This window comes from Halichoerus grypus, chromosome 7 (genome assembly GCF_964656455.1).
Source record: "Halichoerus grypus chromosome 7, mHalGry1.hap1.1, whole genome shotgun sequence".
NCBI lineage: Eukaryota > Metazoa > Chordata > Mammalia > Carnivora > Phocidae > Halichoerus > Halichoerus grypus.
In genome coordinates, this window is record NC_135718.1 from 2,792,818 (window position 1) to 2,815,761 (window position 22,944).

Genomic DNA, 22,944 nt, shown 5'->3' on the forward strand with positions numbered 1-22,944 from the left:
CTTCAACCTCAGCCGCAGCATCTTCTTCCTAGACACATCGCCAAAGGCAAGGGAAGCAAGGGCAAAAATGAACTATTGGGACTTTATCAAGATGAAAAGCTTTTGCACAGCAAAGGAAACAGTCAACAAAACCAGAAGACAACCAGCAGAATGGGAGAAGATATTTGCAAATGACATATCAGATAAAGGGCTAGTATCCAAAATCTACAAAGAACTTATCAAACTCAACACCCAAAGAACAAAGAATCCAATCAAGAAATGGGCAGAAGACATGAACAGACATTTTTCCAAAGAAGACATACAAATGGCCAACAGACACATGAAAAATTGTTCAACAACACTCGGCATCAGGGAAATACAAATCAAAACCTCAATGAGATACCACCTCACACAAGTCAGAATGGCTAAAATTGACAAGTCAGGAAAGGACAGATGTTGGCGAGGATGCGGAGAAAGGGGAACCCTCCTACACTGTTGGTGGGAATGCAAGCTGGAGCTGCCACTCTGGAAAACAGTATGGAGGTTCCTCACAAAGTTGAAAATAGAGCTACCCTACGACCCCGCAATTGCACTACTGGGTATTTACCCCAAAGATACAAATGTAGGGATCCGAAGGGGTACATGCACCCCAGTATTTATAGCAGCAATGTCCACAATAGCCAAACTATGGAAAGAACCAAGATGTCCATCGACAGATGAATGGATAAAGAAGATGTGGTATATATATACAATGGAATATTATGCAGCCATCAAAAAACACGAAATCTTGCCATTTGCAATGACGTGGATGGAAGTAGAAGGTATTATGCTACGTGAAATAAGTCAATCAGAGAACGACAAGTATCATATGATCTCCCTGATATGAAGAATTTGAGAAACAAGACAGAGGATCATAGGGGAACGGAGGAAAAAGATGAAACCAGAGAGGGAGACAAACCATAAGAGAGTTAATCTCAGGAAACAAACTGAGGGTTGCTGGAGTGGTGGGGGGTGGGAGGGATGGGGTGGCTGGGTGATGGACACTGGGGAGGGTATGTGCTATGGTGAGCACTGTGAATTGTGCAAGACTGTTGAATCACAGACCTGTACCTCTGAAACAAATAATACGTTATATGTTAAAAAAAAAAAAAAAAGATAGCAGGAAGGGAAAAATGAAGGGGGGGAATCGGAGGGGGAGACGAACCATGAGAGACTATGGACTCTGAGAAACAAACAGGGTTCTAGAGGGGAGGAGGGTGGGGGGATGGGTTAGCCTGGTGATGGGTATTAAGGAGGGCACGTAGCACATGGAGCACTGGGTGTTATACGCAAACAAGGAATCATGGAACACTACGTCAAAAACTAATGATGTAATGTATAGTGACTAACATAACATAATAAAATTAAATTAATTTAAAAAGAAGAAGAAAAAAAAAAAACAAGCCAGTCTGAAAGGCTGTCACAGACAGGAGGTGCCTAGGAGACACGATAATGAAGTGCTATGTGGGATCCTGGGGCAGAAAAAGGACATGAGGTAAAAACTAAGGGAATCTGGAAAAGTATGGACTTCAGCTAATAATGATGTATCAATATTGGCTCATTAATGATAAGAAATTCGGGGCGCCTGGGTGGCTCAGTCGTTAAGCGTCTGCCTTCGGCTCAGGTCATGGTCCCAGGGTCCTGGGATCGAGCCCCGCGTCGGGCTCCCTGCTCACCGCTCCCCCTGCTTGTGCTCTCCCTCTCTCGCTCTTAAAAATAAATAAATAAAAGCTTTTTTAAAAAAGTGCCTTTCCTAAAAATAAAAAAATAAAATAAAAATCTAAACTCAAATGGTCCCCACTGTTCCCCAGGCCCTCGGCTGCCCGCTTTGAGGGGACGTGACGGTTTCAGGGGGCTTAGCCACAGGAAGCCCCTGCGGGGAGCCCAGCCCACGGCGGCCTGCGGTCCCCTGCGCAGCGGAGTGAGGGGCGCGGGGTGGGCTGTCCGGACACAGTGCACGGTCCGGGGGAGGCCGCGGCCGCGTCCACAGGCGTCTCACCCGCACAAACGCACGCCCCGCGCCGACTGGCCGCCCGCGCTGGAGGCGGGTCATCCGCGGAGCCGGGGCCGAGGTCTAGTGCGCCCGCCCTGCGGGGCTCCCCTGCCGCCCCGACCCCCGGCGGCCCCCAGGGCCCAGCTGTCCGGCGCCGCACCACGACGTGAGCCACAGAGGACCTCCGCACAGGTGCGCGGGGCGCGCTCCCGGAAGCCAGGGACGCCCTGGACTCCTGTCCCGCGGGCGCGCTCACGGCGCGGCGCGGCGCGCTCCGGGCTCCGGGGGGCCGGCTGCTGCGCGCTCCTCGGCCCTCGCACGCCCCCTGGTGTCTGGTAGCCGCCCCGCAGGCGGCGCGGGCCTGTTCGGAGCGTGATGCGCAGCGCCCCCGCGTGGACACGCGCCGCCTCCGCCGGCCTGGAGGTCCGCGGCCGACGTGGAGGCCCCCCGCCGGGGCTGCCCTCGCGCTGACAGCTCCGACCCAGCAGCAGCCGGGGAGCGGGAGCACTGGCCGGGCCGTTTTGCACTCGCGGGAACTGAGGCTTGAGAGGTTCTGACTCTTTCCGGACGTGGCAGTTCGCGCCCCGGCCCGGTCCCTCCGAGGTCACCCAGGGCCTCTGCCCGGCCGCGCGGGCTGGAAAGCTCAGCATCACCGCCCGCCGTCACCCTCCCTGGGCCTGGAGGCAGACGGGCGCCCCTGGAGACCCTGCGACCGCGGCACGCTGGGGTCAGGGGCAGGGACCCCACATGGGCAAGGCTCGCGACCCGCTCGGACCCCGACATCTGGTTCCAGGTACCGGCGGCGGCGCGCTTCCCTGGGAGGAGCCTGCGGGCCAGTCGCACACGCGCGCAAGACCGCATGGGGGGGACGCGCCGGCTCCGGGACCCCTGGGGGGGCGCACTCTGACCGGCCCTTAGGGAGGGGGGCGCAGTGGGACTTACCTCCCCAGGAGGTGCTCGCACTGGCACCGACCCCTCCAGAAGTGGGGCGTGCCCGGAGCCGGCCGCTCAAGAAAGTTGGCGCGCCTGGATCGGGCCTGGGGGCGGGGGCGAGGGGCGGGGGCCGGGGCCTGCGCACTCCCTCCGCACTCGGACCCGGAGCCTGCGCACAGAGCTCGGCCGCCCGGCTGGGGCGCGCACTGTGCGCCGGGCCTGGAGGCGCCGACGGCACCCGCAGGTGGGGAGGGTGGGGGCGGGCGCAGGGCGGCCCTCCCAGCACTGATGATTCTAAATTCAAATGCAGTCCTCCAGGTCCTAGCGGGGGCATTTGTCAAGATAAGAGGACAGCATGCATCGTAAGGTTTCTTTCACTGGATTTAGAACTTCGGTGTTTGCGCACAGGATTAGAGGTTTGCTCCCGAAGTGCCGCCGGCTCCCCAGGCTGCCCCAGGGGCCTTGCCCGTCGGGGACCCAGGAGCTCCCGCCCGAGGCGGGACGGCGCTTGCCCTGAGCCGAGGGGCTCCCTCTGACCACACGCGCTAGGGCAGCCCTCTGCCAGGACTTAGCCTCAGCCAGGCCCTGGTCCCCCATCCCAGCCCTGAGCGCAACACTTGCTAAGGAGGATGACCGCTCCCTGTGTCCAGGAGGGGCAGGCGTGGAGCCTGATTGGAACCCTGGCTCAACAACTCTGGTTACCGACGTCGGCAAATGTCTGAACCTGATTCCCCACGGCAAAAACAGTACCTGGGGTACCCGTTGTGCTGGGTCCTCGGCAGTTTCTCAATGGTGCGGGCTGTGCGTCCAGCGCCCGGCCGTCCATGAGGGCAGCTCCTGTGATCATCAGTTCTCCCTCCTGATGGAAGCAGGGAAGCTAGTCCTGGCCCCGACCTCCTGAACAGCTCTGGACACATTCGGACCGTCCCTGGCCCGCGCGCAGGCCAGCCCTCCGCCCTGCCCAGCGCCCTCCTGCCCCCCGACTCAGAGAGGACGGGGCCTATTCAGTGTCTCCGCAAGCTGAAGCTGGACTCTGGAACCAGAGGACCCGGGGCCATATCCCAGGTCCACCTGGTACCATGGGACCTGGACCAGTTCTTTCACCTCAGTTTCCCCATCTGCAAACCGGGGTTGACGATGCCTACAGGTTGGGGTCGGTGTGAGAATTCAGTGGTTGACCGCCTCAGTTATTTAGGGCAGTAGCTGACGCCTTCACACCAGGTAAGAGTTCGCTGTTGTTCAGGGAATCATTAACGCAGGAATTCACACGGAGGACAGTGCGACCTTGTTGGGGGTGATGGGGTCGTTTCTCTAGTGAACAGTTTTGATCAAGTTCGGAGAGAAGGTTCCTTAGCAGGGCAGTGGTTACACTAAGTGGCTCTTGAACAGCATCTCCAGGACACAGCAGGCAGTCAGGGATTGATCCCCAGCCCTTGCCACTGCTCAGACCGCCCGCTCTGAAGCAGGGCAGTCCGCGTGGGCCTGGCACAGCCCTGCACTCAGAAGGGCCCACGCTAGCTTCGTGCTCTGTCGCCTGGAAATTCTGATTTTACCTTTGCACCTGTGTTTTGTATGTGAAGTGTAATGGGATAATGGAGCGTGCCCGTGAGAAGAAACGCGTGTGATGCCATGCAGGTCCCCCTGTTCTCCCCACCACCCCACCCACACACAGCTATGCCTGATGCCCCGTGAGCCCAAGATCCCAGCGGCCCCAGCGCGCGGGAGACCAGCGGGACTCAGAGCAAGTCCAGGTGAGCTTGTGACGCCTATGACGGAGTAACGGGAAGCATGCTGCCCCAAACCACCATGCTTTCCGTTCAAACCAGCACTTGCTTCGTGCACAGAAAGAAGGCAACAGCAGTCTAAGAAATAGATGACCAAGGAACCCTGTCCCTTCTGACTTGTCACCCCTGTGCTAGCCAGCCACGTATGGTGAGCCTGACGGGGGGAAAGAGGGGGCACCCCACTCCTCCTCCTCCTCCCTCATCACACACTGAAGGTGGAGCATTGAGAGAAGGTGCACCAATCAAGAAGTGAAACAGAAAGTTTGGTACCATGCAGCATTTCCAGCGTTCTAGTAACAACACACACGCATGCATGAGCTATGGGAAACAAACCCTGATGTCAGGTGTGCGCCCCGTACATGTCAAATGCTCCTGCATTTGCATCTAAAAGCACCATTGCGTGATATAAAGAAAAATGGATTCGTGCTAATAATTTTTAACTTTACTTAGAATGTTAAATTGCGAATTTTAAAAACTAAAAACTAAAAAAGCTTTATATTTTAGCACCTCTAAGGGCACTTTTTCCCTGCTTTTTATTTTAGGTTTGTTTTATTTTTTAAGATTTTATTTATTTAAGAGAGAGAGAGCACAAGCAGGGGGAGGGGCAGAGGGAGAAGCCTACTCCCTGCTGAGCCCTGCCGAAGGGGGAGGGGCTCAATCCCAGGACCCTGAGATCATGACCTGAGCTGAAGGCAGCCACATAACCAAGTAGCTACCCAGGCGCCCCTTTCCTGCTTTTTGAACGAGGGTCCCAAGTTTTCATTCTGCAGGGGGCTCTGGGAATTACGCAGCTGGCCCAGCGCTCAGGCCCCACCCAAGTGATGCAGCGGGCTCCTTCCCAGGGGCAGGACACGCCTTGGAGAGCATTCTCTTACTCAACAGCAATGCGCTCCCTTGGGAATGGAGGGCCAGGTTGTTTGGCACAGAGGCTGACCTGGAAACCCCCGCACTGTGCCCACGGGCAACCACCTCCAGCTCTCCTTCAGGAGGGAGGGGCTCTTTGAGAACATGCAACCTCCTTCCCTGTTTATGTCATGGTCCTTTTTGTAAAATACAACACACAGAACAATAGTATAAAACAGTAAATTTAACTCCTATAAAAATACCATGTGTCCCTTCTTCCTGAACAGGTGTCCACATCCAGGTCCAAGGCCTTGTTGAGAGGCTAGACTGTTGTCTGAGGGGAACACATGCTCCCAGAGGAACCCTTACCAGGACCACAAGGCAGGCGTCCCCCTGGTGACCCCCGGAAAGGGCAGGCTCTCCCTGGAGGAGTTCCTATGGGAGACTTGTAACTTCCTCAGATAAAATTCGGTGTTTCAAGGAAAGATTAATATGATCTACAAACGATAACCATTTAGATAAAGGTATGGGGGTATAGAAGCCTTTTACGGTCCCAATTTGCTATTTGGGTCCTGACAATTTTTAAAAAGCCACAATCCTCCTAAAATGGATGTAAAACTGCTATGTCATTTCAGAAGCCAGACTTCTGCAAGGAAACTCGCTGACGTGGCCTCCTGTGACGTGTGGCCTGCTCAAAGCACAGCCTCGGGGCTGGGATCAGGGTCCTGGCTCAAATTCTAGCTCCTGGCCCTGGAAGCTTGCAGTAACATAAACACACAGGAGTCCTTCCACAAAGGATGCTCAGCCCGAGATGAGCCAGCACGCAGGAAGCCCAGGCACCCCCAGCACACAGGCGTCCCCGGTCACCCTCCTGGTTGGGTGCCTCCCTGTCCCTGAGGTCCTTTGAATCTGAACATCTGTAGGTAGCAGACAAAGCTCCATGGCGGGGGAGGAGGGAAGCCAAGATTCTGAACCAGGGTGGGGATACCAGTTATGAAACCTTGTCTTTGGAACTACCCATTCCAGTGAAAGGCGCGTTGGTAAGTTATTTCAACTTCTGTCCATTCCCAGAACCCAACATCTGAAACAGGTATAAAAAAATGAATTTATCTGCAAAGAACCAAATTACTTTTCCTTAGGAAAAAAAAAGTTTGGATTTTGGTAACAATTACCAATTGTCAAATTTAAGAAAACGGATTTTAATTAAAAATTAAATCAGAAATCGTGTTTCATATTTCAATCTTAAGCTTTTAACTTCTCCTCTGACCACAGGGCAGGTCAGTCTGTATGATGCCTTCCAGGGAGACAAGGGATGATGACCTAAGTCAGGCGCTTCAAATGTACCGCAATTGTTTTACTGATCAATTAGACTTTTCATGACTACAGTGCAGTTTTAAGTTATTAAAATGAGAGTTTTCTATTTATAAAAACATGCTTTTAAAAATCAGTCTCAAATAAAAAATATAGATAAAAAAATCCATCTCAATTTCCCAACTCCTCAATTAGATTTATTGAAAATGGAAAACCACTGTTTTCATCCTTCTTGAGCAAGTCAGCCATCAGTCAAGATGGATGGGGCCTTGGGTTCCCGACTCCGCAAGGCTCCGCTGTCCCACGTGACACGAAAACGGCTAAGCTGCCATGTGGGCGAGCCAACCCTCCATCCTGTTCTCTTCACAAGGTACATTTACATTATTATAGCAACTTTCAACACATTTGCCTACTAGGCCTCCTTCAAGTCAGTGTTCAGACTTAGAGTCACTCGGTGCAGCAAGGAGGAAGGATTACCCAGCAGAAGGGCAGCTCCAGTGAGAGCAGCCAGCATTCCTCCCAGGCACATAAAGGCAATTTAATTGCACACCCTCACTGGGGAGGCCTCATGGCAGCAGTGGGCTTCAGAAGCCTTGGGGAAACACAATCCTGGAGGGGGACCCCAGCTCCAACCCTACGGCTACACCCTTGAGCAAGTTTGGACCTTCCTGCATTCCTCCCTGCACAGAATTCCCAACTCCTCTCATTGTTTTTTTTTCCCCATTTTTGGTTATGAAACAAAATCAGAGCTTAAAAAATGGGGGGGAGGAGTCCCTTCCTCCAGGCTTATCTCCCCAGGTGGATGCCAAGTCCCTAAGAACTCTTCCCTTGAAGTTACCTCCAGCCTGGACAAGAGGAGTTACCTGCCCTTCCTCCAGGCCTTTCTGGACGTGCAATCCTGAGGATGGGGCTAACAGGCCAGTCACACCGGCTACCCCTTGCACCCTGCAGATTTAACCGCCTGTCACAGCCCCTCAGGGCCCCACGATGAGCTCCATTTTATAAGGAAACTCAAGCACAGGGAGGCAGCTTAACAGGTAGAGCTGGGATGTGCAGAGGACCCTGCTACCCAGACGCACACCCCTACTCCTCCAAAACATCCAAACTCACTAAAACCCTCCCACAGCACCTACCTGGAGTCCCTCCCACCACAAGCTCCCAACAAAGCTTTTACGGGGCAACATCCCAATGACACGGTCACCTTACTTTGGGGGCTCAACGGTCTCTCAAGCACTGGGAACAACTTTCTCTAGGATTTGTAGATGGGAAAGAGAGAGGATTTCAATTTTAACAAAACATTACTACAAGGGTAGGCTCCATTTTTTTTTTTTTTTTTTTTAAAGATTTTATTTATTTATTTGAGAGAGAGAGAATGAGAGAGAGCGAGCACATGAGAGGGGGGAGGGTCAGAGGGAGAAGCAGACTCCCTGCCGAGCAGGGAGCCCGATGCGGGACTCGATCCAGGGACTCCAGGATCATGACCTGAGCCGAAGGCAGTCGCTTAACCAACTGAGCCACCCAGGCGCCCCCGGGTAGGCTCCATTTTTATTAGAATACTGGATCTGGGATTGCCTACGGAACTTGAAGTTCGGTTGGGCCCCAGAATCGCTTGCCTTGCTCCTAAAATATACCTAATAAAATCAGGTTAGGAATAGCTATAAATCAGTTTGCATGAACAAGATCTCTGACCTTCCCAATGTCTAGCTGGAAACACCTATTAGACAGAAATATGCACGCCTGCCACTCCCAACACTCCTGGAGCCAACCATTTACAGAGTTTAACCAAGTGACAACTCCCCGAAAACTCTGAACACTCACCCTAACTCAACCTGTGATACTCAAGGATGACACCACCAAAGTTTCACATCATGCAAAGCACCCACGGGAAGGGAAAGCCATCCTACAATGTGCAAGCATTTACGTTATCAGAACCACCACCCTAGACCAGAACAGTAGTTCCCAAATTGGAGATGGGCGTCTGTTAAAATGTATGCATCGTGTTTATTTAAATGTGCATAAGGAAAAAAACTAGTTTATCAAATCTGCAATGATAAAGATATTGTTGCTTAGGATAAGGTAAAGCTAAAAGCTGGCTTGTTGACAGGTGGCACTTGGAGACAGAGCACAAATCACGAAAGCACGATGCAATGCTTTCAGTGTGGGACACAGGATACAAGAAAATTACGAACTCCTCCTCTGTGGTTCACAGCATCCGTCAGTGACTTACTAGAGTTTGTTACGATTCCATTTCCATCTACATTTTAAAGGTTTCACTTAAGCAATGATTTGTTTTAAATGGAAAAAAGAAATTCACGGACCAGTGCCCAAAGGAGACCCATCTAATTACACACACTGGCAAGGAAAGCCCCCATGACAGATGTCGTCCTCCTACAGGAAGCATGAGGCCATGTCAGCTTTCAGGTTTTGTGCAGACTGCCCTCGGTCACATACACACAACAGAAGTCAGCATCCTCCTGCACACAATCAAACGAAGCAAGGGGACAGCCGGGTGCTCGAGCCCCGGTGAGAGGCTAACTTCCCTCTGGTTTCTCATGGAAACTGCTGACTTTTGCACCCCGTTCCTTACTCTACTGCCAGACACTTCTGTGGAGCCTCAACCGCCCAGACCGACAAGCTGGGAGAACCTAATGAGGGGGACATGTGTCACGGGCACTGAAGTCTAAGAACCGTGGAGGCGAATTCAGCCACCGGCTTAAAGTGCACCCAACAAAGGCCTAATGGGGCAACTATTTTTTAAACGTGTGAGATTCAGGATCTAAACTACTGTTGAAATTTTCATGGACCTCAGGATGTTCTCAGCCTATGTAAGGGCTAAATCAGCGCTTCTGATAGAATGATTAAATTGTGGTGCGTAACACCCTGACGGCACCCTCATGCCCCGTTCTTCTCCCTGTCGTGAAGAGCGTGAGGGCAGGAACACACTCAGGAGAGCCCATCTTCCTCTGAGCTGCCGCTTGCTAACACGCCCCTGGTACCTTCTGAAACGAGCCTCCAAATCTGCTGAGCCCTACGTCGCCTCTGCAATCTCACCGGAGCCACGCGCAGGGATGCGGTCGGGAACACATTTTCAGTTGAATTTTTCCAAGCTGTAAAGAGATCTTTGGCCATTGAGGGGAGCCACTGGTTTGGTATATGAGCTGTTCTAAGTATGACTGTGGATTTCAGACGCCATCAACCTTCTGCATCTTCTGAAGCCTGCCTATTTCTTAGCTGCTACAAGGTGCCCACAGAGTATGAAAAAGAAATTTAAAGTAGGTTAATTACTATATATTTAACATCACTATAAAAAAGACAGTTTTACACAAGTATTTTTAATCGGATTTGAAGATGTTTATTGCATACTGGTTTGATGAAAAACAAACAAAACATACATGTATTTAGCACGAGCTGGTGGGATACACCGAGCCTAACTGGGTGCGCAGCAGTCTGAGAAAGGAGTCGTGAGCGGCCCCGCTGTGACGGTTTCCTGCAGCAGTCAGGCACCGAGCGTAACAGTCCCTAGTTCTCTCCTTTCAGCACTGGCAGCAGCTCACCGTTGTCTCTCAGTTCCTAACAACGAAAACAGAAAGCAAAAATAACATGTATGCATAGAGATGAAAAATGGAAACCTCCGAACCATCCCAGATTGCACCCGAATCCGAGAACCAGAAGAAATACTGGACTGGAATAAAACTCCAGTCTACCAATACACTGAAACCAAATATCACGCCATAAAAACTGAGCGCACTATCAGATTACAAAATTGAAGTTAAAAGGCATTCAGAAACCAAGACTGTTCAGCATTAACGCACACAACAATTACAGCCTCCTGTCTAAACAGCAATAAACGGGGGGGACAACTGTGAGTAACGTGCAAACACAAACGTGGAAGAAAGCAGCAATGTGCTGTTCGAGGCCACTCAAGTGCGATGCACATTGACACCCGCAGCCCCACGGGCGGCACACGGGGTCACGATTTCAACCCAGCCCGGAAAGGCCACAGTACTAGTACAAAGTGTACACGGAAAGGCCAAAAACCGCTAAAAAGACGGAAAAATCCAGAAATATTTTCTCCTATCTTTCAAATTTAAAATTTGGACCACAGCTATCAAATTTAAAATGTGACAATAAATGATAACTGAGATTTTCTAGTTTGAGATAAACATTTAATTTGATGTCAGTTTTCAGGTTATTATTAAGCAGCATGAACATCAATCAATAAAAGCACTAAAATCCATCTGACCGCCTCTCTGGTTAAACCCTAACAGGTGTGATCCCGTCATACAAACTCAGACAACGCTCAGTGACGTCTTGAGATCTCCTACCATCGATCCGCTAACAAGCAGACATCCGACGCACAGAAGGAGCAGGCAGGACTTTTCTGACGCATGACCAGGAGGGCAGGAGGCCATGTGGCTCGTGGTGAGGCCCCCAGCCTGCAGGTGGCATCCGGGCGTCACAGCTTTCCTAGTTGTGACATCACAGCTCACCTGACTTCTCTCCGTCTGTGTCCCCTCATCTCAGGGTGCTGTGAGGATGGCCTAAGCACACGGGCAGTGTGGCTGGCACGGGGTGGGACCCTCGTCACCAGCGCTAGCATGAGCCAACCTGATCTAAACATTCCCACTCTCTGAACAGTCTGCAGGGTTGAAGCGGACACTGCCTACCACAAATTCGCTGCCGTTCTTCTCAGGTCACTGGACTGACTGAGTCGTTGAATCACTGGGTAACTCCTTTATTCAACCATTCAACAAAAAAGGCTCTCAGTGCTCTTAAAGGCCAGCCAGAATTAACTCAAGGGGAACATCACTTATGTTTCCAGTGAACTAAAGATGAAGAACTGAACTCTGCAGGAAACAGACCAAAGTGACAACCTAACTGTCCCCGGCTATCTTCTTGGGGGAAAATGTTACCAGCATCACACCTTTCCAAATGCGTGTTTTTAGCAGGTGAACAAGAGCGCTCTAACATCCCGTTACAGACCTACGACGAAGCTGCCCGGGAAGCTCAGCTTCAGAATTAGATGAGGCTGACGGACTGTTACCTCCCCGGAGTCAGCGACAGCTCCGGCGCAGGCTATGACACTCACACAGTACAGGCTCGGGAGCATTTGGGGTTGGAAGGCTGCCTGGGTCGTAAACAAATAAAAAGTATATATCACATAACAAATGCAGCTGTATTTTTGTTGCTTCCGGGCTATTCAAGAGCTACTATGTGAAACCTTGTTTTCTCCTCCAGGAATGAGACACTTTACAAGGAAAACTGCCTCTCCCTGTCCTGAGAAGTGTGAAGTCAAACAGGGAACGCTGCGGCAGCTGGGAGCTGCGTGGGGGAACAGCCGTGAGCGGCCTCTGCAGGGAATGGCGCTCGTGCCGGTGCTGACGAGACGTCCGGCCCACGGAGCTGGGGTCGCTCAGCACTGGGCTTGAGTCATCTCACGATATGAAAATAGAAGCTAAAACTTACTTTAAAACATAACTAGAAGCAGCGCTACTTACTACTTGCTTTCCACTTATGAAGTCAGACATCTGCCCTCAGAGAAAGTTCTCCAAGCGGCAAGGCAAGACGAAGGCCGGCCGGAGCACTGGACACTGGAGCAGCCCCACCTTCCGTGGAGGCCCGAGCTTCCCGAATGGAGCCTGGCATTCCTCCTCAGGCCCCGTCCTGGCTCCGCCCACTGCCCCCCTCCTCCAACACCAGGGTGCCCGGCTGGGCTGGAGGCTTGGAGGGAGTGGCTAAGAAAGAGCCATGGTGCTATCGGGCAGGCATGCCCAGAGAAAAGTCATGCCCGCTGAAAATTCACTGAGAGTTTATGGAAAGTAAACCAAAGAAGTAAGTTAATCATCAAAGATGTATTCTCCAAACATGCTTACAACCTGACAGACCTAACCAAGCTGCAGCATCTGAGACCAGAGGTGGACGGGCAGATGGCCCACCGCAGTCTCACACTGTTCTGTGGGACCAGGGCCCGTGGGCTCAGGTCTGTCACACAGCTGGCAGGCCAGGCAGCACTGGGTGTCAGGCCTGCCCCCGGCCTGGTCCTCTCCACTCCATCACGCAAGTGCACACAGGCAAAATCAAAGAACACGAGAAATAATACAATATAAATTTAAAAGGACAGAAGAACTTCAGGAGCAGGAGCAAAACATTTCTATAAACGATTCAGAAACAAGAGGGACCCTGAAGGACGCAGAAAACATAAGTATGGAACATGCCAGCTATCCAAAGCAGAACGGATGAGGAAAGAAAAGCTAAAAACATGGAAGACTTAGCAAAATGGGAGTAAAAATCAAATTTTGAGCTTGGCCATAATCAGAGCATCTTAGAATGCCAAGTTACAGTTTGGCCCTTAGTGGGCAGTCCCTCCGGAGATGAAGGAGGTCATGCAGAAGGCCCCACAGTAGGGGGATGATCTGACTGGCTCAGGGAAGGGGTGAGAACAGTCTGATCCACCAGGGGCAGTGAGAGAACACGGTACTACAGACACAGAAATGGCAACACAAGGTCAGAAGTGACTGGACAGGAGGCCAGGGAGGAAAGCACTCAAAGAAGCCCCATAGTTACTGTTCAATATAAAATGATAATTTTCAAACATGCCAACATTTTCCGTCTTTAGGATACCAGATGAACTCCGACCTTACCTTAACAATATCCAGACCTCCAACGAGCTCCCCTTTCACATACAGCTGAGGGTACGTGGGCCAATTTGAATAAGTTTTTAACCCCTGCCGAACCTACAGAAACAAAAGGAACTCTGAAACCTTACTATAAGACCCTAATGGGTAAAACTAAGGCAAAGGACAAGAAACATAAAATACAGAACTTACTTCTTCATCCTCCAATATATCAAATGTCTCGTATTCAACACTACAAAAAGGAGAAAACATTTTAATAGGCAATAGTTTTATTAAACAAAAAATTGTAAAACCTACTTGGTGTTTTAAAAACAGTCAAGAAAAGTAAACAGTTTTGTTGCTACTGACATTGACGATGAAAAATGGAAATGGCTTTACGTTTCAATCTGTCAGGTACCCCACAGAACAAGTCAGCCCAAGATACAAATTTATCTGGATTTTTCTCTAGACAACATTGGGTTAGAGAGGGGTCAGCAAACTGTCTCCAAGGGCAGGACAGTCCACGTGTGGGCCCTGCAGGCCACGGTCTGCTGCGGATGCTCCACCCAGCTGCACAGCACAGAACGGGCCTGACAAGGCAGACGTGAGTGGGTGTGGCTGCGCGCCAATAAAACTTTATTTACAGAGGTCGGCGGCCAACTGCAGTGTGCCAACCCGCAGATTAGACTTGTATCCAAAGTTCACCCAAGTCTATCCTTAATACTGCGTTTCCAGCCCTCATCCCTGGGGCTGCTGCCTCTGACCTACTAGAAACTGCTCAGGGAGCAGGAGGGAGCAGCTCTGAGGCCCAGGGACACCCAGGGACACCCACAGCTGGACTGGAGGCTCACTAGCAGGACAACTACACTGCCAACAAATGCCACCTCACGGAGCTGTGCTTCCCCACGTGAAAACAAGCTGATTTCAAAGCACACGTGCTGTTCTCGGTATGCATAAACCAGTGAGAGTGGTGTGGCTGCATGCATAATGAACACCATTTGTATAATGAATGCAAAATCACTGCATGGAAACCCAACCACCACAGGTACTCGGAAGGACGGCACTATCAGGTGCGATCAAGGAATTAGTATGAATGTCGGACTGATTCCCACAGGGAGACTGTGGAATAGGTGCAGTCCCAAAAACTGGCCAAAGAAAATGCCACATGTAAAAAATAAATTTCAGTTTTCATAAAACCAAAACCACCTTCATAGGGAAATCTTGTTCACTTAGTAAACAAGTTTCCAAGAAAATTGTCCATGGTGCAGAAAACAGTCAAAAAAAATAAGATGACAGGATAAATCACCAACTACCAAAAAAGGAATGTCTGAAAGGGAAAAAAAAAAAAAGACCCAATGGAAGTCTCCCTTCAAGGTGAGCTAAAGGAGGCAGATCCTAATCTGAACAGTGTGATAAAAATAATAAGTTACAGAGCCATCTGAGGGACCTAGGATGTCCTGGGCCTGAGTATATGTAGCTGTGCGCATGTAGTCACAATGGCCAACGCATCTCTGAACAGTTCTTGTAAAGAGATGCGTTGGCCATTCACACCTCAATGGACACTTGGCACACAGCCCCTCGAGGCATGTCGCTGGGCCAGTGAAGGAAAGTGTAAGAGTGGAGGGGCAGGAATACAAAGCCAGCAGTTTTTTCTCCACAGACTGATGGCTCTCAGCAAGATCACAGTCTGTTCAAGCTAAAGAGTCCCGCTCATCACAAGTCTGCAGCTGGGAGGGCTCCATCTCCAAAGAAGCCCCTCTGCTCTGGGATAACTGGGACTTGCAAATCCAAACAGCATTAGACAGATGGGGGCAGAAAGCAACGTTATGGAGACCTTCCACCAAACACACAGGCTGAGACGGCCCAATGCTGTGCTGTTCTGGCCTCAACCTTGCAGAGGGACACCTTGAGGGACACACTGTCACGAGGGACAGGCAGACTGAGCGTACCACGCCAAGGAGCTGTGACAGAAGGAAGACGGGGAAAGGGGGCCATAAAAGCTGACGACCAGAACCAAGCTGGCCTCCCCGACAACCTCGGGCAGGGTGAGCAAGGGGCAGGCGGGAGACCAGACTACAAAAGACTCTAGACTCTCCTCTGTAAAATGTCACAATCTGCTTTTGAAGAAATCAATCATTTTGCTTTTTATGTCCCTAGAGTTGTATTTAACATGTGCTACTCAACTACTTTCAACCCTGCCCATGAATATCTAAATATTTCAAAGTTACCTTCCCCATAACTTCATAGGTTTCATTAATCTATTTAAAGCTATGGCTAGGATACTTATAGAAGCTCTGGTGAGGTAAGAAATAAGAAAAAAAAAGCCAAAACATTTGATAAACTATAGAACATGGGTGAAGTATCTCCAACCAAGTGGTTTTGTTTTTAACCAGAAAAATCAACGCAGTTTTCTTAGCTGGCAGTGTTGCCACTGAGCAGATCAAAAGCATGAACACAGCCATTTAATTTCCCCCACTTCTCAGATGCACATAACGACCTCCACATGTGCTCTAGCCATTTCATAAACTGTTTAGAAATGAGAATATTTTTGTAAGGAAAATTAAAAGCCTCTGATACACTTTCCTTAAAATATCTTAATGCATCTTAGTTAAGGACTTTCTTCTGGGAAAGTAGACAACTAGTTATTTTAATGATCGCCTTCTAAGAAGCTCCTTTATGTTACCAATCAGTTGACACTCGTCAGAAAATCCTATTGTGGTCTCAGTTAAAGCATTCACAAAACACTGTAGCAAAAATAAATAAAAATATGTGGATATAGATATAACAACTGACAGGCATCAGTGGCAGAACACACCATTTGAAATCAGGATTTACGTACCCAGTATTATTTAGTATTTCCAGAATTTGTTTGCTGAATCCACATTTTGCTTCCTAAATTTATAAAAAGAAAAAAAGAAATGAGTAAAGATGTATTACATTTTCTACGCAGCCCCCCAGCATGGTCCCATGGAACATCGCTCACCGGGATGGCATGGACCCGCCACAGTGCACTTCAGGCTCTGACCACCAGAGAGGACACGTGTCCTGGAACCTGGCAAGCTCTATGGTCAAACGTTCCTCTGAGTGGAACCTCGACGCTCCACAAAGTTCAGTTCCTTCTCCATTTCACTCTCACAGATGACCTCAACTCACCTAACCTTTTTGCAATGATTGGGATCACATCTTCCTGTTCCCAACTAAACGGTCACTCCTATTTTTTAAAATTTATCTTTACATTACAGAGCACCGACTTTTTTTTGAGGTTACGGCACTGTGACACATTTTTGTCAGGCCCCAAATCCCAGCAATCCCATGGGAAAGACCAGGCACCACACAAACTTAACAGCACACAAGATTCTGCTCCCAAGATGTATCAATACTGGCTGGGCTTCCAGAAAAAACTGTGTTTTGAGAATAAAAATCTGCTTTAAATAATCACCAAGAAAACATAAAAAGATAACTTTATCCTACTAAGAAGTATTAATTCCTCTATTTTGTTTTAATAAAATTAGTGAACCAGTCAAAGAATCTAGGTCCTAACCTAGTGATCCCAGCATGCTGAAACCTTTATTACCAGTTCCCTAGTCATTACCTTCACTGTAACAGTTACACTGACTAGTTATGTTAACTAGTTGGTTTCACTATATCAGTTATATTAATTCTCACACTAGTTATCACAACCTCATTCTCAATGACTCATGAGGCGCACCGTCCATTCACACATGGGGCAGTGAAGCCAAGGAGGTTAAGCAGGCGGCCCACAGGCCTGGGCAGCACCAGGGCCCGGGGGGAACGTAAATGCTCATCTCCGTTCCATCAGCCTCACCTCTCAGGGCTTTAGCCTCCCCTGTTCCCAAACAGACCACACTGTCCCCCCTTGCCCACCTCCGTAACTGGTTGAGAATAAAGACAGGTAACAGAACCCACTGTCTGGAGATCTCTGTTTTGGTCCAAATATAAATGATCATCAGTTTTGCTCAAGCTGTTGGTGGGAGTGATCTATCAAACTTGATATTCAAAATGATGCCCAACCAATATGTACCTTCATCCAAAAAGCTACAGGAACCATCCCATTATAAATAAGAACGGCCAAACTATTTCACCATTCATCAAATGGTACTGACCACACACAATGCTGCGGGGTTTATTTCTCCATCGCTGACTTCTTAAAGGATGATCTAGGGCTGCACACTCCAAGAGCTTCGAGGCTCCCTGTACTCGGGAAGTATCTGGACCAAGCTGCCCACTACATGAGCCCACAGCCTGGAATGGTGCCAGGACAGCAACTTACAGAACCAGGACAGAGTGAACAGTGTTGACCAAGTTTGGCAGCAGAAAGAAATGCACCCCACTGAGATGCTGATGATAAAGTCAAGCAAAATGTAGATTACTTTGTTTGATCTCCGTAAGCACCAATTAAGGCCTGGATAACTTCCTGATGCCACTACAGCTTCATTAGCCATGGCTAGGAAAAAAGATTTAAGTGTCCCCTTGTTGCAGATGTTAACATCAAAAGAAATTACAAATAAAACCATTTTTGAGTTCTTTACCTGTTTGTTGCCTTTCATAAAGAGCATCACAGAAGCTTTATTTGTCAGTACTTTGAGCCTAAAGAGAGAAAATTGATATAAAATGGCTCAGCTCAATTATTAAACACCACTTTTGCTCCGCTTCAGGAGTAACATGCATATTTGAGGGATAGCAGGATGATAGTTCACAGCTCTGAGTGGCATTAAACAAGCAAATGTATTGACATTTTCCTTTATTTCATTCCCTCCCTGAGCCACCATAAAACACAATATGGCTTTTAAGGCAATGAATGTTCCTTCGAGTTGCAATTCAAGCCCATCAACTCACAGCACTAAAAAAATAATAATAACCAACTCAATAAGGAATTGTTCGAGAAGGGGCCTGTCTAGGGAGCCCACCCACAATTTCCAAAACCAGATCTCGTGTGCTCCCTTCACCACGAGGCCACACACAGCTCCACACTCCCTGGCGTCCACGAGGTCACTCTGGGAGGGGAAGTGCTCAGGGCTGCAGCACCAGCCACCACCAGCTGCTCAAATCAAACGCTCCCATCCTAACTTTGTTTCCCACTTTCTGCAAGATTTCACACCCCTGCTCTCACTTGCTGTCAAGAGCGCCAGCCGTCTGTGTCTAGCCTAAGGTCCAGTCACCCATCTTTTTTTTTTTTTTTTTTTTTTAAAGATTTTATTTATTTATTTGACAGAGAGAGACACAGCGAGAGAGGGAACACAAGCAGGGGGAGTGGGAGAGGGAGAAGCAGGCTTCCCGCAGAGCAGGGAGCCCGATGCGGGGCTCGATCCCAGGACCCTGGGATCATGACCTGAGCCGAAGGCAGACGCTTAACGACTGAGCCACCCAGGCGCCCCCCAGTCACCCATCTTACAACAGTCCGTGTCATGAGAATGGGCTGAAGACCCTCTGAGCCCCGTGGTGGTCACATCACCGGATCCTCCTCCCACTGGTGCTCTGGGTCACTCACAGCTCAACACCTCCTCAGAGAACAAAGTTATCACAAATGAAGCACACAATTCATGCTCACAGCTAAGTCCCGTCCACTTCGGGGGGAGTACGCTAGGCTGATTCTCAGAAAAAGAAGAATGTGGTGCTGATCATCATCCATCACCTACAGTAACCCAACAATCTGAATCCAGGAAACCCAGATACGTCCCTCCGTCCCACATGCAGAGACATCGCCAGACCCGGAACTCAGGCTCTGGCTCTCTGCACTCTGGCAGCACTTTAGATGATCACTCAAAATACAATGAATATAGATCTCTACAGAATCTAACTAGCCAGTTAAATTGTGGTGTCTGAGGCCACAGGAAATAGACACGGCACACTAGGAAGGAGAGAGCAGGTGTGATGAAGACAGGGACACAAACGATAGCAAGAGTGTACTCAACAGAGAAAAATGGACTGAAAGTAGATGCAAGCACACCCCAAGCACAGAGGACTTCGGAGGAGCACGGCCTCCACGAGCCACCCAGGGGATACAGCAAAGAATGCAACTGGGGGCACGCCTGGGCGGCTCAGTTGGTTGAGCATCTGACTCTTGATTTCAGCTCAGGTCATGATCTCAGGGTCGTGAGATTGAGCCCCGCATCGGGCTCTCCATTCGGTGCGCAGCCTGCATGAGATTCTCTCTCCCTCTGCCCCTCCCCCAAGAACGCAACTGGGAGCGCAGAGTCACAAGGGACTAGGAGTATCACTGTCGTATCAAAAAGGCAGGAAAGGGTACAAATCATTTGAGAAAATGTGGCACTTACAGGTCAGTTGGACATATATGGGATACTATTTATTAATCAAGGACAGATAAATGAGGTGTTTATTATTAAACAATTTTAGAAATTCTCAGAATGCTGAATAGCAAGAAAATTACAAGAGAAAGTTTCACCTCACGAACTCAAGCCCCAACTACGAATGGCTGATACGCTCATGTATTTCAAAATAAATTCTTCTTCAAACCTCTACATTAATTCAAATTTATTACAATAAAAATCCCTTTAAGCCTCCCTACAGGCCAAAGTCCAAAATTTCCATAAGATAAAATCTTTAAAAGCTGATTGAGATCCTTCGTAAAACAAAGACCAATTTTACAGCTCCAAAATCTCCTTGAATTCTAAGTTACCATGATTAGAAAGGCAGTGTGACAGCCCGCGGTGTTTACACACATACCACACACACAGCCCGCACTCCTCAGACGAGCGCCCCTCACGCTCAGTGTTCTGACGATGCCGAGCAGGGACTGCTACCTGGGACCAGGATTGCTGGATCCCGGCTCAGAAACGCAGAAAAAGAGTAAAACTGAGTCATGCCACTGAGAAAATGATAAAATGATATTTCTATAAAAACAAAGAATACCCTCCACCTAATCATTAATTTGGTGTAAAAATTTCCCCAGTGCAAATGAGACCTTCCCAAGTTTGCATGGCTAATCTGACTGCAAACAACACAATTATGACCTTGGCACACAAAAACAAATCCCTGATTTCTATATGGAAAGAGTAATGCAAAAACCAAGAATTAAATATTTTTAAAGTACTAAATGGTAGACTATTTGAAACTTTTAAAACACTTACCTTTCCTCTAATTTGGGAGCTTTAGGGCAAATTGTATCTAGTTCATCAGATGCTTCAAGCTCCTGAAATCAACACATGTGTAAGTTTAAGAAAATATTCACAACATAAATCTCCTTGGTTGTATGGTATTACAGAGTATCAAGATCTCATCAGAAATACTTTATATTCCAGGTTCATTTTTGTAAATGCAGAGACTCTTAAGTAATTTATACTCTAGATTCATTACTGTACTTAGAAAAGTGTGTTCTAAATGAAAATTCTTTACAAGGTACAGACTTCTCAGTTCTAACCTTAATTATATCAAGTCCTCCTATGAGCTCTCCAGAAACATAGAGCTGGGGATAGGTGGGCCAGTTGGAATAGGTTTTGAGGCCCTGACGAACTTCTTCATCTGAGAAGATATCAAAACTGCTAAACTGAATATTATGTTTGTTAAGGATTTCCACCATCTGCTTGCTGAAACCTGCATAAGAAAAAGAAAATCAAGAACTTAGCTTCTCTCTCTCATACCCGTGATTTCATATTCCTTCACAGCACACATTAGCTACTGACCATAGAGTTTGCCTCTGTTTCACCGTGACTTAATCAGTACACCTATACAGCATGTAAAGAGAAAACAAATTCCAAGAACCCCTTATTTGACGTTGAACTATACCACGTGTTCAAGTATGGCTTAGCGTTTAGCACACTTGTGAGTTTAAAAAAGTCTGTGTATATTTATGAATGTTCCTCTTAATATTAGGCACATTTTTTGTTGTAGGAGAAACAATGCTGGCCAGAAAGCCCTGGCACCTGCTCCATCCAGCAGGGAGACGAACAGTTGAGCCCTGCACAGGCCCCCTCCCCTCCCTGCACTTCCCCATCAATCAGGGGACTGACCTGGATACCCCAGACAGTCCCTCCCAGCTCTGCTGTCTGCGTATCTCTAAGAATCACCACTGGATGGAGGAAAAGCCCCAAAGCGGCCATCATTAGCCACTCCTTGCGCACGCAGACTGGAAACCCGACTGTTTGGTTTCTATTGCCTTGTATCAGGTCTGTGCGCTCGGTCTAGCACTTCTCCGTCTTTCGCCATCTCTAATAGAATAAATTAAAAGTCAAGGAGGAATGTGTTCTTTCAGTTGAAACTGGTACATTGAATTTCAAAGCTGTCTTCTCTGTTGTTATATAGACACTGTCAATAGACTGACAGTGTTCTTTCTCATCTGGTCCCGTAACCTGACAGTCTCTTTTTTAAAACTATTTACATTCCCTAAAGTATGTAATGTGATTTTTTTTACTGCACTGTAGTGACAATCTTATGTCCATGATTTTATTATACTTTTGTGACACATTTTTGTCCTGTACTTTTTTGACATCATTTTCTGATTACGACATTAGTACTGAAGTATAAGAGTGTGAATATCAGTCTTTTATAAATCTATTAGTCTTGTCTGAAAAGAGGATATTTTTCTTTCCATAAGCTAATTCTTCCCAATTGTTTTTCAATACTTTGTACCACTCCACTTTCACATTCCATCCTTCTTTTCAAACACAGTCATAATTCACTGGAAAATGACCTATTCTTCATGTGCAAAATTCCTGCAGGATTTCACAGCATCAGCATTTTGAAATAAAATCAAATCATAAAATTCAGTATAAGATTAATTTCAAGAATAGGCTTCACCTGATGCCATGCAAAAGCACCTTTACTCTTAAAACCTGGATGTATTACTGAGCTCCAGACATTTTTCAGATCTACAGTTTATTAAGATAAAGCACTGGTATTTATTTGTACAGCATATAAGTTGCTTTTCCTACAACTCAAGTGTTAAGTTCATGTACAGCCTGAAGTAAAACACTGATTCTGAAATTTTTTTCATTCATCTGGGAGTTCATTAGTAAACAGCTAACGGCTGATTGCTGATGGTTATTCTGCTGCCAATATATTAACTCATTTCTACTGTAACTGGCTGAGGAAAAGCTTTCTTTTAGCTTTAGGCAATTACATGCAGACTAGAAAGATTGATGGGTAATGTTTCATTTTTAAGGGTTAAAGTGGCAGACTGGAAATGTTATGCTTAAGGATAAAATAGTGAGAAGGCTTCCTTCTAATAACACAATATTTACACAATTTTTTTTTTTTTTTAAGAAAAGTGCATGAATGCAATAAAAATATTTACCAGTGGAAAAACCACGTTTAGCTGCTACAGAACCAGCATTTCGGTCTGCAGTCATTTGTACTCATGACAGGAGGCGTGAATAGTACACCTAACTGGGCCATTTCATCACTATCTAGTCACAATAAAACCCTGAAGCCCACTTATGAACCAACGATGCTTGTGTCTGATTTAAAAAGA

The 22,944-nt window shown here is 48.0% G+C and overlaps 1 protein-coding gene and 1 long non-coding RNA gene across 3 annotated transcripts in view; one reads left to right on the plus strand and one right to left on the minus strand.

Annotated features, from left to right (window-relative positions):
* The first annotated feature begins 2,422 nt into the window (after positions 1-2,422).
* Positions 2,423-11,366, plus strand: LOC118553647 (uncharacterized). Its single transcript, XR_004926133.2, has 3 exons — positions 2,423-2,804; positions 7,078-7,252; positions 11,151-11,366. It is a non-coding gene; the product is annotated as an uncharacterized LOC118553647 (long non-coding RNA).
* GLRX3 (glutaredoxin 3) overlaps positions 10,212-22,944 on the minus strand; it is a 31,841-nt gene continuing 19,108 nt past the window's right edge. The window contains exons 5-11 of one of the 2 annotated variants that reach the window (XR_013449550.1): positions 20,896-21,068; positions 20,606-20,667; positions 18,047-18,104; positions 16,336-16,388; positions 13,710-13,749; positions 13,524-13,636; positions 10,212-10,452 (exon numbers count right to left, since the gene is read on the minus strand). Coding sequence is in view for 1 of the 2 variants with exons in the window: in XM_036120733.2 (XP_035976626.1) it covers positions 10,402-10,452; positions 13,524-13,616; positions 13,710-13,749; positions 16,336-16,388; positions 18,047-18,104; positions 20,606-20,667; positions 20,896-21,068 (530 nt within the window). In the remaining variant the exon portion in view is untranslated. The remainder of the gene's footprint in view (positions 10,453-13,523; positions 13,637-13,709; positions 13,750-16,335; positions 16,389-18,046; positions 18,105-20,605; positions 20,668-20,895; positions 21,069-22,944) is intronic. The other variant, XM_036120733.2, reaches the window with a different exon arrangement.